At 39.4% G+C, this 18,451-nt stretch overlaps 1 protein-coding gene across 2 annotated transcripts in view; it reads right to left on the bottom strand.

Moving 5' to 3' along the window:
- DCAF5 (DDB1 and CUL4 associated factor 5) overlaps positions 1-18,451 on the bottom strand; it is an 84,476-nt gene that overhangs the window by 39,026 nt on the left and 26,999 nt on the right. For both annotated transcript variants that reach the window (XM_033108097.1, XM_033108098.1), the window contains exons 3-5: positions 16,667-16,703; positions 15,525-15,664; positions 13,617-13,746 (exon numbers count right to left, since the gene is read on the bottom strand). In XM_033108097.1, the coding sequence (XP_032963988.1) occupies positions 13,617-13,746; positions 15,525-15,664; positions 16,667-16,703 (307 nt within the window). The remainder of the gene's footprint in view (positions 1-13,616; positions 13,747-15,524; positions 15,665-16,666; positions 16,704-18,451) is intronic.

Here is an 18,451-nt window from a genome sequence, read left to right as displayed (position 1 = left end):
AGGAGCCACTCACTGAGAATATGTCCGAAAATGAAAGTCACCTCTAGTTGGCAGCAATATAAATGTCTTAGAATAATGGCTTTCAAACTTTTTATATAGTAACCCTTTGTAACAAGTACATTTTATACTGCATCCCAGTACACCCACACTTACTTAGCATAAATTCGTTAAATACTTACCACCTACTATATTCAATGCACTGATTTTCTATTCTATATTTTTATTTAATAAATACTTGTGACATCTGAATTGATGTCATGACCTACTGGATCACTGAAAGAGCTTCCTACCTCGTCTTCTTGCTTCCACTCTTGGCCCATGCTTCAGTTTATCCTGAGCAGAACAGCCAGGGATGCTGACCTATGAGTCAGATGACATCATTCCTCTGCTGAAAATCATCCAGTGGCTTCACATTTCAACCAGAGTAAAAACCAAATTCCTTCCAATGCCAACAAGGCCCTAGACAATCCCTCCTTACTCATCCCTTATGTCTCTGACTCTAGCTCCCAGAGCTTACCTTACTCTGCACAATGCGTCCTTACTGTTCCTAGAACACATCAGGCACGCTTCTGCTTTAGGCCCTTTGCACCTGGAGACCCTGCAGCCAGGGATGCTCCTCCTCAGATAGGAGCATGGTTCATTCACTTCTTTATTCCTGATACCCTGTGCAAAAATAAAACTTCCCCAATACTCCCTGTCTCCCTTGACTGCTTTATTTTTCTCTACTGCATGAATCACCATCATATATACCATATATTTGTATGTATTTTATTTAGTTTCTTATTTGTCCTTTCCCGCTAGACGAATAGCTTTCGTATCTGTTCCCTGCTTATCCCAAGTGCTTAACCAGTGCCAGACACGTAACAGGCATTCATTAAATAGCTGCTGAACACATGATCTAATGGATCATGAGCAGCAGTTTGAAAAACCCTGATTTAGGGAAATAAAAAAAATACAGGCACCGCCAAGGTTCACATGGCTCCTGACTACCCACAAAACCTAATCTGGAGAGGCAAGCAGCAGAGCAGCATAACATCAGAGAAACAGGAAAAAGCAAGGACATCATCCAAGCCAAAACCCTTTCACCGGGCCAGAAGCTAAAATGATTTGCCAGTGACCACCCAGGTCTCCCCCTTTTCATGCGACACTGCCACACATCCTTCAAGTGAGTGAAATTCATCTACTTGCTAATAATCAGGCAACAAGAAGGAAGAGTTTGTTTGGTAATCAGGTATCTTAATTATTTCTTATATATAATTTACAGAATGAAAGTTCAAAAGGAAAATTAATAATGAAATTTTAGGTCAATTGCAAAATAAAAAAAAAAAATTCATCTATCAGGTTTTAGAAAGTGACCAGTGAATTCCAAAGGTTTTGAATACATGCCCTATCCAATTATATTTAAAAACTGATAGTGATAAACATTCGGACTGATGGATGTACTGAGACCAACAAAAAGATACATTAATTAGACTGCAGGATTTAGGTACTTTTTTTAATATCTTTCATTTTATTTTCCAAGTTTTTCTACAATGAATATGAATTTCTCTTATAAACAGAAGAAAATACATTATTTTAAAATGCCATCTCATACATACTTCCTCTTTAACTAGGGACCAACAAAGATAGCTTTGAGAAATAAATTAGAGTAGGGAATTTAAAGAGGTTTTTAATGGAAATTTCAAATAATATCCTGACCCACAGGATTCTGGTACAAGTGCTAAATTTAAAATTAAATTATTACTTTAAATTCATATAATAACAGTCAAATAAAAATTTTCAAAGGATTGAAAATTTCAGTGACCCTCACCATCCTGCTCAACGAAGGCAAATAATGTCCCTCCTTTGATAGATTTCTAAGTACTAAACAGGCCTTGGTTAGCACTGGACACAGTCACCAGGTTAGGTCTGAAACTACACTCAGTTTCTTTCTGCAGAGCCACCCCACTTCCAAAGCATCCATACATAAATGGCGAAGTTGTATTATTGCAGTAAAAAAAGATTCAAAACTCAAAGTATTTTATGTAGAATCCAGAAACATTAGTAATGTTCTTGGAAAGTCTTCCATACATAGGTGAATTCATGGGTAAAAGAAGCCAAGATTATTGAGAGTGTAATAAGAAGTTCCTATCTAAAATATGTGACTAACAACAGATAAAATGTAAGTGGTCAAACCTGTGATTGCAAAATAAAAAGTTCAAACTATGAAGAATTCACTGAAAGAATTATATCACAATAGATACCTGTTGGAAAAGCAACAAGTTCTTCATTAAATTTAATATCTAAAATGTTTATGTGTACACAACGTGTATCGAAACCTTACAATAATTCTATAAAGTAGGCAGTGGGGGGAACATTATTCTCCTTTCACAACGGAAGAGACCAAGGTCCTAAGTGGTTACGTGACTTAGCCCTGACTGCACAAAAGATTAGCAGCAGAAACAGGACCAGCAAGTATTTTTCTGCTCCTTGGTTCAACAAAATTTGATAGAATACACTCAGAAGATAGATTATTCTACCAGCAAAAAGAATAGCATAAGATGACAGTGCATCAGGGCCAGGAGTCTTCATCTGGGCCATTCGCTTTGTACCTTTCCCTGTTAAGTTCAGTAACTTACTTATGCATGCATTTATTGAATACGTGCTAACTCTTCTAGGCACTGTGTTAGGCTCATGGGTTCAAAGGTGAAATAAGAGAAGAAGACACCCGTAAGGACTAATGAGGAACAAGAAAACCATCAGTTTCCTTCTATAACATGAATAGTGTTGTAATCAGGGGAACATGTGCTGTTAGACTCTTTTGGGAGTGGTCACAAAAGACTTCAGAGGAGAAAAATCTCACCTGATGCTCAACAGAGAGTCAGAGAGCTGACTCAAATTCTTAACTGGCAAAAGAAACAAGATAAATCTGGATATGTTAATATAGGGATAAATTCCCAACACATATTGATGAATGAAAAAGTCAAACTGTAGAATAACTCTATAGTAACACAACATTTGTGTGAAAAACACATATGCATATAAATACAATGCCATATTATTTTCTATGGGTACATGTATAAGCATATAAAAGCAAAGAACAAGTTTTGGAAGCATATTCTATAAACTGCTACCACTTATTACCCCCAGAGGAGGGGGCAAGGCACCAGGACAGGAAGAGGTAGTCAGAGGGACTTTAGCCTTATTGACAGTTTTAAAAGGAAAACATTATGTATTGTGTATTTTTTAACTTTTTATTTTGAAATAATTATAGATTCAGAGGAAGTTTCAAAGAAATATACAAAAAGGTCCTCTGCACCTTTACCAAGCCTCTCCCAATGTTACCATGTTGCATAACTATTATACAATATCAAAACCAAGAAATTTACATTGATATAATCTGTAGAGTTTATTCAAATTTTGTCAGTTATACATGCACTCATTTGTGTGCCTATGTGCATGCGTAGATCCAAACAACCATATCACATGTATAGCTGCATGTAACCCCCACAATTAATACACTTATCTGTACCATCACATCAAGACTCCCTCATACTACCCTTTTATAGCTACATCCACCCCCTTTACTCCCATCTTAACACTTGGCAACTACTGATCTGTTCTCCATCTCTATATTATTTCATGAAGGTTACATAAATGGAACCATGCAGTATCCTTTTGAGATGGGCTTTTTCAGGCAGCATAATTCCCTTAAGGTTCATCCAAATTGTTGCATGTATCAATAGTTCACTGATTTTTAGTGCTAAGTAGTATTCTGTGGTATAAATGTACCACAGTTTTTTAAAACTATTCACCCATTGAAAGACATGTAGGTAGTTTCCAGCTTTTAGCTAGTATGCATAAAGCTGCTATGAACATTCATACACAAGTTCCTATGTGAAAATAAGTTTTCGTCTCTCTTGGATAAATGAGCAAGAGTGAAACTGCTGGGTCATGTGGTAAGTTCATTTTTAATTTCTAAAGGAACTACCAAACTATTTCCCAGAGTAGCTGTACTATTATACATTCCCACCAGCAAAGTATGAGTGATCTAGTTTCTACACATCTTCACCAGCATTACCTTTATTTTAAAAAGCTAACCTAAGAAGTTGGTCAATGTATTTTAAAACAAAAGGAGAGACAAAATTAGACATATTTAGCTTCCTTATGGATGGATATACACAACACTATCTATGAAACATTTGTTACCACAAAAAAAAAAAATTCAAACCCGAATCTGTTAGAGCCCTTAAGTCTAATACCAATTTATGAACAAAATCAGAGGGAACACACTAAATGACAGAATAAGAATGCAACCAGTATAATCTAAAATGCAAGAAATTCCGTTAAGATAAATAATCCAGTTAGATCCAATTTAACAAATAAATTGCAAGCAAAAAATTGAGAGACAGGAGTGCCTAGAGATTAAAAGACACTTAAGAAGCCATATCAACTAATTGCTTTACATGAACGTTATTTAAATCCTGATTCATAAAAACCGATTCATTCATGAGACAATCAAGGAAATTTAAACACCAATTAAATATGTAATGATTATCTTTTCATGTAAATTGGCAGTTCCTCAAAAAGTTTAACATAGGGATACTACATGATCCAGCAATTCCACTCCTACTTATAGACCCAAAAGAACTGAAAATAGGTACTCAAACAAATACTTATTCATGAATATTACTAGTAGCATTGTCCATAATAGGCAAAGGTGGAAACAACTCAAATGTCCATCAGTGGGTGAATAGATAAAATGTGGCATAGTACAGCCATAAAATAGAATTATTATTCAACCATAGAAAGGAATGAAATACTGCTATAATGTACATAAATCTCGAAAGCATTATGCTAAGCAAAAGAAGCCACACAGAAGTTCATATGATGTATGAAATATCCAGAACACGTAAATCCATAGAGACAGAAAGCAGATCAGTGGTAGCCAGGAGCTTGTGGGGAGTAATTGCTTAATGGGTATGGGTTTATGATGAAAATGGTGTGAAACTAGATAGAGGTGGTAGTTGCACAACATTGTGAATGTACTAAATGCCACTGAATTATTCTCTTTAAAAATGGTAAATTTTATGTTATATGAATTTTACCTAAATTTTAAAAAAAGAATTAACTTTCAGAGATACATATTAAAGTATTTACAGAGGAAATGATATAATGTTATATGGAAATTGATTCAAAATAATTGGGAAAGGAGGTCACAGATGAGGAATAAATAAGATTGTCCTGGGGTTAATTATTGAAGCTGGGTGACAGCTATAGTGGAATTCATTTTACTATTCTACTTTTATATGTGAAATTTCTTTTACCATAAAAAGTTTTTTAAAAAGAAAAAAGATTTGATTTTAAAATAATAAAGTCTACTTGATTTAGAGATTTGATATCACCTCCTCCTCAATAACAATACTTGGGAGTATTAAAAGAAGGATATGAACTGGTACATAACTTGCAGAACTCCCAGGCATTGACCAGACATTCCCCAGCTACTCTGGTCTGAAGGTAATCTTTTGTTATGTTTGTGCTTGGTGAGAAGGAATGGACACAGGGAAGCTCTGGCCTAAAGCCCAAAGACCCTGGGTCCGAATGAGCGCAGTAGCAAATTCAACAAGGACTTCTGAATAACCGCAGCTTCCATCTTACAAGATAAGCAGAAGTGCTAAAACACCTGGGAATCTATTTGAAAATGGCAGATTCCCAACCCAGATCAACAATTCAATCCCCCGGGTCTGTGCTCCAGAAAGGGGCACTTTAACAAGCTCCCCAAGTGATTTTGATGCCCTCTCAAGTTTTAGAATCACTGGTTTAGGAGATACCAGAGCCCTTGTGAATTCCAGAGGACAAAGCTGATTGTAGAGCTCCACCTTGTGGCCTAAATGCTAGAAAGCGACTTCACCAGAATCCCTGGTTCCCAGACATACCTAATTGACAGGCTGCCTTTCAAAGCCCAGCAAGAGCCTTTACGACCTCCTCTAAGGGTTTATTCCTTAGAGACAACATTTTGATCCACGCCATTACACTCAGGGAATTGGCAGGTCCAGAAAACATTACAGATAGAAAGCTAGTTTTTAAAATACAGACTATTTGGGGGTAAAACACTGTGCATTGACTCAATATTTACTGACAGTCTGCAACATTCTAAGCACTATACTAGGCACTAGAGATTAAAGATGACTACAACATGGCCCTTAAAAATCCACAGGAAAACATAACAAGTAGTGGTACAGATTAGGCAAGTGCCTCCGTCCTGAGCAGCAATTTCTAGGCACTGGGAAAGAAATCAAGACATAATACTGGTCCTAGCTGGATAATGGGACACAGTCATATTAAAGATAACCAATGACGGCAAAAGCAGTGACTGAGACATGTGACATGGACACCACAGACCACAGTACTTTATAGAGACTCTAAATAGAGCAATCCCTTCTTCTGTACATAAGGGAAAGCTTCATTCATTCAATACACTCTGTGCCAAAACTGTTAGGTGCGGGAGACACAGTGAATAAAGGAAGCATTAAGAGAATGTAACAAGGAGATTTGGCAAGGATGTCTTTCCTGATGGGTTACCATTTGATCTTGGACCTTGAGGGCTAACTAGGACTTGAACTGGCAAAGAAAAATCAAGAAAAAAGTGTTTTCTTGTGTTTGTATGTGGCTTCAGAGAAGGGGCAGACTGCTTGCTTAAGGAGTTTTAGTTTATCCAGTAAAGGAGGTCATACAGTCATTCCAGAAAACGTTTTCTTGGAGCATCCCACATAGTAAGTTTTGGGGATATGGCCCTGAAAAAAAATAACGAGAAGCCACTAAAGCTCCTGGGTAGGTATGATAATGGCAAAAGTGATGGTTAAGGACACGTGCTCTATGCCAGAAGCAAGACGCAAGTTAAGAAGCCAGTGCAGTAATTACCTTATGGAAAGAGTGATATGGGCCTGAAATGGGGCAGGGGCTTTAAGAACTGAAAATAGTGGCCAGGCACAGAGCAAAGCTGCTTATAACAGAAGGATGAAGAGACAAGAGTCAAATGGGACTCCGGGATTTCAACTAGAATGATTATAAGAGTGACATTAATAAAAACAAAGAAGAAAGGAATCCAGTTTTAGGGAGGAAACAAGCTTTTATTACAGGTTTCAGTGGATGGACACTCGCCTAAGTATTGTGCATGTACGCACAGACAGGAAAGACGAGTGAGTGGGAGAAGAGACGAAGGAGTGGCTGACCAGAACAGAAGGTACGGCCTCTGATTAGAGCTAATTGCTCTGACAACTGCAATGATCCCCAGCTTTCCTCCTGCAGTTATCTATAATACCATCTAAACTGCTGGGTCCTCCTGACTCTTCTCTCCCTCTTTTCTCCCTTCAAGCTGCTCCTTAAAGGGTTGATAGTGCTATAACAATTGGAATCGTAGGGAAGGAGGTAAATACCCATTTGAAGCTAATAGTGACCTTGGATTCTTTTTTAAAAAATATACTTTGAGATATAATATATAGCAAAGCACATTAATTCTAAGCATATAGCTCAATAAATTTTTACAGAAGCATACACTCATGAAACTACTACCCAGATAAAGATATAGAGCCTCAGAAACTTCCCTCATGCCTTCCTAAGTTAATACTCTACCGAGAGGTAGCCAATATTATGACTTCTATAACCGGGCTGTTTAACAGCGTACAAATGGAGTAGTCCTATGCTCTTTTGTATCTGGCTTCTTTCATTCAACATTGTGGCTATGAGATTCATCCATGTCAATGTGTGTTTTTATAGCCCATTCTTTTTTATGTCTGTTTAATATTCTATTGTATGGCTATTTTGTAGTTTACTTATCCATTCTTCTTTAATGGACATTTGGATTGTTTCCAGCTTTGAGCTATTATGAATAAAGCATCTGTGAACATTCTTATATATGTCTTTGATGGAAACATGTACTCATTTCTCGTAACTATACCTAAGTGAGACTGCTGGGTCATGGAGTCTTATGTTTAGTTTTACTCGATATTGACAAATAGTTTTCCCAAGTGGTTGTACCAACTTACCCTTATCGAAAACATATGAGAGTTTCAGTTGCTCCACACCCCGGTCAACACTCGCTACTATTAGTTTCTTTAATTTTAACCATTCAGGGAGTACAGTTCATTGTGGTTTTAATTTGCACTTTCCCTCATGAGTAATGAAGCTGAGTACATTTCAAAAGCTTATTGGCTATTTGGATATCTTCTTTTCTGAAGTGTCTATTCAACATATCTGCTCATTTTAAAAATTGAGTTTTGTGTCTTTTACTTACTGATTTGTATTTCTTTGCACATTATAGAATGAATTCTTGCTCAAGACATGTATAAATATTTTTTCCCCAGATTATGGCTCCTTCTTTGGCTCATCTTTTCACTTAGTGGTGTCTTGATGAACAAAAGTTCTTCATTTGAATGAAATCCAATTTACTGATTTTGTTTCTTTCATACATACCTTTCATTTCTACCCTGATGGCCCTGCACTCTGAAAAGGAGGAAGTCAAGGTCCAGAGAGCCTTATTCCTTAAAGTTTCAAAATACATCAGCACATGAGTGCCTTTTCCAGCCTCTGAAGTTGCACCCCAGGCTCTATTTTCCATATAATAGTATGAGCAACCCTCAGATGCAATGTGGCAAAAATTGTCTGGATTGTTCAGAAGGCAAGGAGTTACATTTAATTTAGTCTCTACAGAAGTTGGAGTGGCGAAGGCCCTGCAGAACAGACATTTAACCTAGAGGCCCCCAAAGCCAGGCACGGTCCTAACAGCAATTTCTTTCTGATAACAGAAATTTGCACTCATTGCCATTTTCAGATGTGTCATTTACACAACACATAAAAGCACCATCTTGGAAGGCAAGTCTTTACAAGAATTCCTGGCTTGCCTTCGTTTTGTTAGAGTGGGAAAGAACACTCTTTATTATTATTGTCAAAGCAAGACACTGTTACCTGATACAGAACTAACAGTTCCTGACAGGAACTAAAGATATGAAAAGGGAGGAGGTGGTAGGTGAACAGACAGCAGAACAGGCGATGAAAAGGGTGAGACAAGGCGAGTGAACAGCGGGTAAGCTTCACTTTCCCTGAACCCTCTTGATGTGAGAGGATCTCAGCTACTGCACCCGTCCAACCAACATATAACTGGGTTGTTGGCAGTGATAAAAGGAGAGGATGGTTTGAAGACATCAGCAGAAATAATCTAAACGAAGTAAGTGCAAACTTGTCCACAAATGCAATGTACACTTACATATGTGAAGTTTTCTCTCTTATCCAGTCACTTACACTCAATTTCCCGACCCTATGGCCAGTGAGTACCCCTAAAATCCCTAAAGCAGACCTTTCAAACTCCAATGAACACAGGGCCAAGCAAGTAATGTAAATGAAGGAAGCACCCTGGGATTCAACAACAAGGAGTGGTGGGACCCATAACATACGCGAAAGGTTTAACAAGGAATTCATGATTCGGCTTCATCTATCTGCTGTCATATGAAAGTAAAGGTCCAATGATATCAGATTTTTTGACTTTTCAAGAGATGTCAGAAACTGTGATTTTTCTGTATAACTTTCCAAACACTATTACATCATAGAGGCCAAACAAAATACCTCTGTGGGTTAAATCTGGCCTATGGGCAACAAGTTTACAATCTCTGTTCTAAAGCTTTGCAGCAAAATAAATAGTATGTGAAGGTTTCCATTATTAGAAGAGCAAGAACTTGGAAAGCCAGCATGTAGACAGGGGCTGGGCCAGGAGACAGTGAAAAATGGTTTAACTTTTAGAGGCAGGAAGTCTAAAGGACTCAGACTTCAGAGTTGGCCAGGTCTGTATTAGAAACATCTGAAAGGAATTCTGACAAGTTCTATTGCAAGAAGGCACAAACTAGAATGTACAGGGACCCTGATTAAAAAGGGGGGTGGACATAAAACACACAAACACACAAGTTATTTCGCCTCTCTGTGTCTTAATTTCCTTATCCTTAAAATAGGAGTAATAGAACCTACTTCATAGGACGATCATAAAGATTAAATAAGGAATTATTCATGTAATTGTCAATATCCCTGGCAAGTAATGCTTAATAAATGTTACTATTATTTGCTCTTATGAAGCACTGAAAGGCGAAGTAACTTGCTCAAGATTGCGCGGCTATTACGATGAACAGCCTGGATTTGTACCCAGGATGCATGGCTTCAGGTCCTACACTCTAAACCATCAAATTCTGCTCCCTCCCCTTTTCTGGACTAGTTCTGTGTAAGAAAATCAGATCAGATGATAACTAAAGTCCCTTCTATAGCTGACATTTTATTCTACCTGCCAGCCCTTTAATCAGCTCATTTCAGGGAACCAGCAGGAAAAATAGGAGCCTGTTCACACTTCTATGGGTTAGCAAGATAAAGTAGGGGAGCACACCTTAGGCTTGGGGTAGGTCAGAGAAACCATCCCAGCATGGAATAACCATAGGTTAAGTCAGGGAAAAAGGGTTCGGTATGAGGCCCCCTTGTTGATCCTTGGTGATTACATGTTTCTAGGCGGCCAGTAGGCCTCCCAAGTAAGCCCAGAATTCATTCACATGCTCAAGCTATTATAAGCTGGAAGTCACTTAGCCTGTTAAGGAACCAAGGTAAGCTCTAAATCTAGAACCTTTAGAACACCAAATGACTCATCCTCTTGGGGTGGGGGGGTCTCTATGAGAACCTAGTAAGCACTCTCCCCCCATCCTGAGGAGAAAAATGCCACGTGTGCTCATTCAGATAGACAGACACACACAATTTTACCTACAATTATAAGGAACAATTTTACATACAATTATGAGGGATTCACAAATTCCCTAAAATCTTTCCCTCAACTTTAAGTATCCCTGAAATAGACCCATCCAGTTCCAGGCTTGTCCTCCCAGGGGATTCAGAACTGCCCCAAGATCTGGGCTGGGTTTTCTAGGCAGCTGTGTTTAGGAGATAAATCATCTACTGCAAATCAGTGTAATTAATCCATCATGGAAAAGACAAAAGGCCCCGTCATCCTCCCCGATACCAACTTGAACTGACAGAAGTCAAACAAGATCTATAATTTAATCCCAAAACACCAGTGGATAAAGAACTGGACCCCAAGAATATTTCAAGCCCCCTTTCTGCCTCATATTCATAAAACCACATAGAACCTCAGAAGAGTTGAAGGAAACAGGAAAGACATCCTAGCGCCCCCAGCGCTGTGCTCCTTCCTTTGTCAGACAGGAACCAGTCGAGATGCCAATCAGCTTATTAGACGGCTCTTCTCCCAGATGGACTTCGAAAACTACTGATCACCAAAGAAACATAACCTTACCCATAAATGAAGAAGTAATCAGAAAAAGAAGATAATATTTTCCCCCATAAAACTAGCAACAGTTTAAGTGTTGGTGAGGGCCTGGAGAAATATGTGGTCTCATACACAGGTGGTGGGTTTGTAAATCAGTGCAGTCCTTGGTGGTAGCAGGATAATTTAACAATTTTTATCAAAAATATAAAAACGTATACCCTTTGATGCAGCAATTCCCTACAAATATTTCTGCAAAGGCAGGCCAAGATAGGTGTGCCACCAGGTTCAATGCAGCATGGTTATTATGGCCCAAACTGATAACAAGAAGTTCTGGTTGTTGGGTACATCATATAAATGGAATAACATGTAGCCATGAATAGAATGTGCTAGATCTGCAAGTGTTGAAATGAATAAAGCTCCAATATATATTATTAATTGAAAAATGAAGTTGGGAAGAGTGGGTATTATTACATGGTTCTTTTAGTCGAAAATTTTTAAAGTATACACACACATGCTGTTCTATGCATTAAATTATGTCTGGAAAAATATGTAAGAAGCTGTTCACTGTGGTTCTTACGTTTGGAGAGACTGACTAGAGACCAGGAAGGAGAACAACTATCCTGATGAGCAAACATTTCAAAAACATACAAGAAACAGAGAATCTGCAGACGAGACTGTTTTTTGTTTTTTTTTTCATTACACTTCTCTGGATGTAAGCCTTAAGTCTAATAAATGTTACTTTGAAAAAATAAAACAATAATCTGACTGAGAATTTTTTAAAAAGAAAGAAGCCGTATGAAGTGAGGAGACAAGTGGAAAGGGGAGGAGCACTCAAATACAACGCACAGTGGGAAACTGCTGGGAGAAGACCAGGAGGAGAATTAAAACATTCAACTCCTCTCTTCTCTCAAGACACTCTGACATCATGAACTACTCAGCTTTCCAATGGGGATGAACAGCTCAGTGTTCTGTTCCAGTTGCCAGCTACTCATGACAATTGCCAGTATGGGAGATAGGTACGGAGAAGGCTGCATAATTAGGCCAAATCCTGCCCTTTGAAATATGGATGAGGCAGAACAGTTGTTTCTAAAGAGCCTGAAATGGCAGAGAATGCTGCAGCTGAACACAGGACAACACGGGCAGAGACGAGCCTCCCCAAGCCACAGCAGGGGTCCTGCACCACATGCATTTCAGCAGTGTGGTCAAGCAAGGGCCAGATGTGTATGCAACAAAAACAGCAGGAGAAATCTCTGCTGCCCTGTGGAATCTCAGGGAGCCCCCTTCAACACCAGGGACACCCCTCTGGGCTACACAGATCTGTTGCAATAGTTCCAACTCCCTCTGACTGCCCCATGGAGAGAATCAGCTAAGACTAAAAATCACCAACGAAGATAATCCTCTGTACTTAAATGGCCCCTTTCATCTGAGGTCCATGAAATAAATCATAACCTCATTTACTTTCCATGATATTCTTCTGCAATATTGCTTTAAAAAGTGGGAAGTTACCTCCATGTAGAATTTCCAGAGGAGCTGGCAATGCACGTAAGTCTTTCATAAAGCAAGGCCAGCTTTATGTACAGGTGCCATAAAAGGCTGTCCCTCCCTTATGGGATTTAAGGAACAGGAAAGAGCCTCCTCCTACTTGCCATCATCACACATTTCCCTAATGATGCCTGAAATTCCCTTTAGTGATTCATACCATCAGTTCAGGATTGTCCTAAGTGTAGTCTTTTAATAATGCAAACAGAAGAGGAAACACACTAGACTCCTAACACTGTAGTGCAGTGGCTCTTCACCTTTACTGTTTTAGTCACTGGTCCTTTTGAGAAACTGAAAAAAAGCAAACTCCCTTCTCAGAAAAATGTACTTAAATGAATACACAATATAATTCCCATGTGATTTTGAGGTTCCCAGTTTTCCCAAAGCCCATCTAGGGAACCCTTCCAGCCTGAGGTTAAGAATCCCTGGTTCAGCGGCCATGAGTTTGGCATCTCCCCTCCCACAGGCTCCACTCCCTAGGAAATCTCCCGGGCATCGGGGAAACCTGGGCCTGAAGACACGAGGCAGTACTGAAGGGAGGCGCTCACTCTTCATATATCAGCCTGGAATTGGCCTTGTCCGGAGGCCAGACTCCTACTCAGCAAGGAGTTTGGGCTCCTTATACTGCCTGTCCCTTGGGAACAGGGCTCCCCTAGCTTCACTGGTACAAGTCAGGAGATGTCCAATTGAGATCAGCTGCCAAAGAGGTTCTCACAAACCTTGCTGGCTGATCACATTACTTGAGAGTTGAGGCGGGAAAAGTTTTAACACCTTATGAATAAAGGAGACTCACCTCTGAGGTTTTCGAATATCCCAGAGCCCCACTCCTTCCTTTGAATTGGCTGTGGCCAATAACCGGGGCTCCACAGGGTTAAACATGACACTGTGAAAGGCGGAGGGATAGTTGGCCAGGCAGAAGGGCTCTGTGAAGAAAGAACTTACAATCAGTCCATTTGGGGCACCTCGGGCCCAGTAGCAGGCAGACCAGCACGACCGTGGAAGCAGTAGGAGGAGCACGCACTTTAATAATCACCCCAATGGGCTGGAACCCCAGCTTGGTCACCCTTGCTCACAAGGTGCCAACAAGTCCTAGCATACACTTTCTGAACATAGAAAAAGGCAACTTTAACACACAGAAACTGTAAGCTATAACTCAGAAATACAAACATAGCATCTATTCAGACAAAACAGAAATGGGAAGGTAAGCTGTTTTACAGTAAGTAAAACCGAATTCCACGTGAACTGAAAAAAATGCATGACCAATTGCCAGTAGGATTATTATACCTCAATCCAAATTTATTAGTTTTAGAAATTAGAAATTTTAAATTTACACAAAGATTTAATGAAGACAAAGCAAAACAACGAGAACAATGAAGACAAGTAAAAGCAATAGTGTAGCTTCCCTTCTCGTCATATTGCTCCCCACATTGAAAAGAAAATGGTCTGTCTAGAATTTTATGATTTAATTCCCAGTATTGCAACACTAAAAAAGGGGGTAACTAATACTTGAACTTCCTGCATCCAGCCAGCTCCTAATGAACTTCATCTAGAAATCCTGCAGCCCTTTGCACATATTAGCTGGCTCCAGGTGAGGAAGAAATTACTTGCTACCTGGGAGGACGTACTCCTGTGGAAGTTGTTTAGAAGCAACAGCAGAAAGCATTCCCCAGTCTGTAATTTCCATGTGTGATACTTCACAGGCCCTGGGCAGAAGGGGGCTCAGTCATCTCAGCCAGCAGGTAGTTCAAAGGAGAATTTCACCTACGAAGCACTAGTTGATTCAGCCACAGCCATTGCTTGCAGCTACCTTATCTGCCTAACACTAAGAACAAGCTTCTCTTATAGCATGAACCTTAATACTGAGCACGGCGCAGCATGTTAAATGCTCAGAATAATAAAAAAGACCCAGATTCCGCCAGACAAGGCAGGCAGGAAAATAACTCTGTGTACACTCTCACAACAAAACTGTACCCAGGGTGGGGGTGGGGTGGGGGTGGCACTCAGGGTAGTGCTGGAGAAAATAGCTTTTGAAGACAGGCAGAGTTACAAAGAAAAATCTCTACAGGAAATGAGCTGAAAAGATGCATTTCCGGAAGAACTTCAGAGAAATTCAACAAAACAATTCTTCATTTTACACTTCAGAGATTCAAAGAGCACATTTGGAGGACAAACTCACCCAGATAATCCCATCCCCACCCACGCCTAACGCCTAACGTATATCTACCATCATCTTAAATTCATATACACAGTAAAGGTGAGGTTCTGTGGTTCTTTCAGCAAAATGACAAGCCTGAAATTAGGATGCAAGAAAATGCGTAACAGCCTCCTCTCTGTAAATAACCAAGAATGTGTGCATGTCAGAACCATGCACTGAGCTGGCCCTTGCCTGCTACCCTCCGAAATGAGGCACCACATCTTCTGTTCCTGGGGACCACTAAACCCAAGACACTGTGGTGTTACTACAGGAACAAGTGTTGGTGGCGAGTCCCAGGTGGCTGGAGAGGATTGGCAAGGGGCCTGACTTCTGAGTACTTAGGGGTAGGGTGGGACCTCTAGACACACATCTATGCCCCCATGTGAGCGTTTCCTCTCCCTTTACATTCCTCCCACTCAGGTCACTCAGGTTATAAATTGGATCCACAAAGAATTTGACATAAAACTCTTCAACACAATCCAACAACCTTTTGCACAGTGACCCTACCTCCATGGGGAGACTCCCGGATGTCCCAAATGAGAACTCGGCCATCATCTGAGGAGCTGGCAAAAATGTTGTCATTCACTGGACTCACTGACAAGCCATATACTGCATCTTCATGAGCAAACACATCCAAGGTCTCACTGCTGAGAGACAGAGCAGAGAGAGGCATACAGGCACACACATCCAAACAAACAGCACAGAGGCCCAACCCTCTAGTTCCTAGGGTAGGATTCCCTTTCACGTCCAAGAGAAAGTCAGCCTAGCTAAACCTGAAGGATATTATATTTCCTTTAAAAGTAGGTATTCAACTTTCAGGTAAAAAAATAAAAGTATTATTGAAGAGACTTTTAATAGATTTCTTGGTAAGTTTGCTTTTTGTACTAAATGAGCATATTTAAAAGTGACTTGACAGATAAGTTTTGTGTTTTCAATTACTACAGAATGCATATCCTTGTGTATAGCTTTGGGGGTGGTGCTTGAATTCCAAAAAAGCAAGGGAAATCTTTGAAGCAGCCAGGTCTGACGCTAGCTGGGCAGAACAGGGCTCTTCTGACAGCCTCGCATGACAAGGGCTCTGAGGTCAGGCCAAGTTCAGATCCCAGCACCCCGACCTGAGGTTTCCTCATCTGTGACTGAGATTGTAACAGTATACCTCATAAAATTATTATGAGGGTTAAACTAATGAATACATACAAAGCCCTCAGAATGGTGGCTGGCACAGAAACATTAGTTATTATTCTTATTACTAAGTATTATGTTTCCTTTCCTTACCGTTCTCCCTTTAAATTTTCACCTGAAAACTATAATTTCATACCAACTTTGCAAATCTTTTTCTTTAATCAAAATTTTATTTCATAATGATGGAAGGAGAACTGACTCTGGGTGGTGAACACACAATGGGATTTATAGATGATGTCATACAGAATTGTACACCTGAAATCTATGTAACTTTACTAACAATTGTCACCCCAATAAACTTTAATTTAAAAAAAGATTTATTTCAAAACAGTTACAGGAACCTTGTTTCAGTTGGTTTCATGTTATTTTCTTCAAAAAACAAAAACTATCTTGGTCTAACGCGATGTTTGGCCCTCGTCATGTGAAAACAAGAGTCAATCAGCTTCACATGCCAACCATCTATTTACCTTTCAACATCATGGAGGATAACTTGCTCATCATTTCCTGTAAGGGAAACAAGCAGACACCTGATCATTCCTGCAAAGGCATCCCTGTCCATATTACAACGCAGCACCGAGTTTCCCCGAAAAGAAGACCGGGTCTTAGATTAAGTTTTGCTCTAAAAGACACATGAGGGCTTATGTTCAGGGGATGTCATCCCGAAAAATCATGCCAGGGCTTATTTTCCGGTTAGGTCTTATTTTTGAGGAAACACAGTATTTTAAGATATTCCGGGAAAATTCAATATGAACAAAGTAAACGTTAATTCAAATAAGGAGTGTTAATTAGAAAACAGGTTTATAAAAATAATTTAAGAAGGATAGGACATTCTTTTAGACAATTTTAAAAAGCTTAATTACAACTAGGTATAACATAGTGGATTATGGAAAAAAAACACACACAAAAAACACAAAACAAAAAAAACAACTATGACCATTAAGGGAAAGAGTAAATGACGAAGAGCAAATAGATTCAAGCTAGCCTTTTATTTTATTTTAAGCAAAACACTCATTAACTGTGAGACCTGGAATAATATCTGTAACTTTTCTATGCCTCAGTATTTTACCTGTAAAATAGGTATAATAATTGTACCTACTTCATAAGTTTATTGTGAGGATAAAAGCACATTTGTAAAAGCATTCATTATAGGGCTGAGCACTTAATAAGCTCCCAATAAATGTCTGCTACTTTTCACATCTTCATCATCTCTTATAGCATTAAAATACGATGATTGTGTGCTTCTAAATGATGCAAAAGTTTTTATCCACAACTTGCATTTTTCTTTATCCCATTAAGAAATCTAAAAATACTACATTCATGATATGTATATTCCTGCCTTCCAATAGTTTATATAGCCAAAAAATAATAACCTGAATATGAAAATAGAGAAAGTAAAAAATTTCCCACTTGATGCTGAAAGCATAACCCATGGTCATTTAAATAGAAAGTAAAAGTAGCAGTGGCCCAGGTCATCTTAAATCCCTGGCTATGAATTCTATTGTGGGTGCATACCAGGTAAATCAAACCCAGACTAAGGCCTTCTGGGTAACAGGCACAGCCAAGGAGCTGGGGATATGAGAAGAATAAGATTCTGTCCAGCCTTGGAGGAACTCACAGCCCAACTGCACAAACAACTATAATAATAGTGACACGACAGGTTATCTTGTTCTACTGATATGCTTAAAATGGGGACACATACAGGAGCAACTATTTTCTTCATGAGCAGGGTGAAAGAAAGCACATGGCAGAAGGGGAGAATGTTTTTACGGGGAAGGAGGCATTTGAAAAGAAACTCAAACAACTCAAAACTCTTACCAATGGCAGACTTAGGAGGATTGGTGGGGACAGGACAACTAATCATGACCCATGGAAGAATAGCATGAGCAAAAAGCACAAGGGCACCCTAACATGACAAATGGTTTATGGCTGGAGTACAAGATGCAGGGGGAGGGAGAGGAGGCCAGAGAGGTAAATGGGTTTAGACTTTATCCTGTGGACACTGTAGGGTCAAAGGTTCACATGGGTAAAACTTTATTTTTAAAAGAAAACTTGGATATGAAATAAATTAGAAGGAGGGTTAGAGACCAGGAGCAGAAATGACAGAAGGACACTGCAATAGTCTAGGCCAAAGATGAGAGCCTGAGTCAGGGCAGTGGGTATAGAAAGAGAACAGAGACCTAAAAGATGAATGGGAGGCTCTCGAGTCCAGCTGGTGACTAACAGGATGTGTAAATGAAAGGCAGGCAGGTGTG

Source organism: Rhinolophus ferrumequinum, chromosome 6 (genome assembly GCF_004115265.2).
Source record: "Rhinolophus ferrumequinum isolate MPI-CBG mRhiFer1 chromosome 6, mRhiFer1_v1.p, whole genome shotgun sequence".
In the NCBI taxonomy this organism is placed as follows: domain Eukaryota; kingdom Metazoa; phylum Chordata; class Mammalia; order Chiroptera; family Rhinolophidae; genus Rhinolophus; species Rhinolophus ferrumequinum.
Note: the sequence above shows the minus strand (reverse complement) of the source record. Positions and strands in the feature narration are given on the sequence as shown.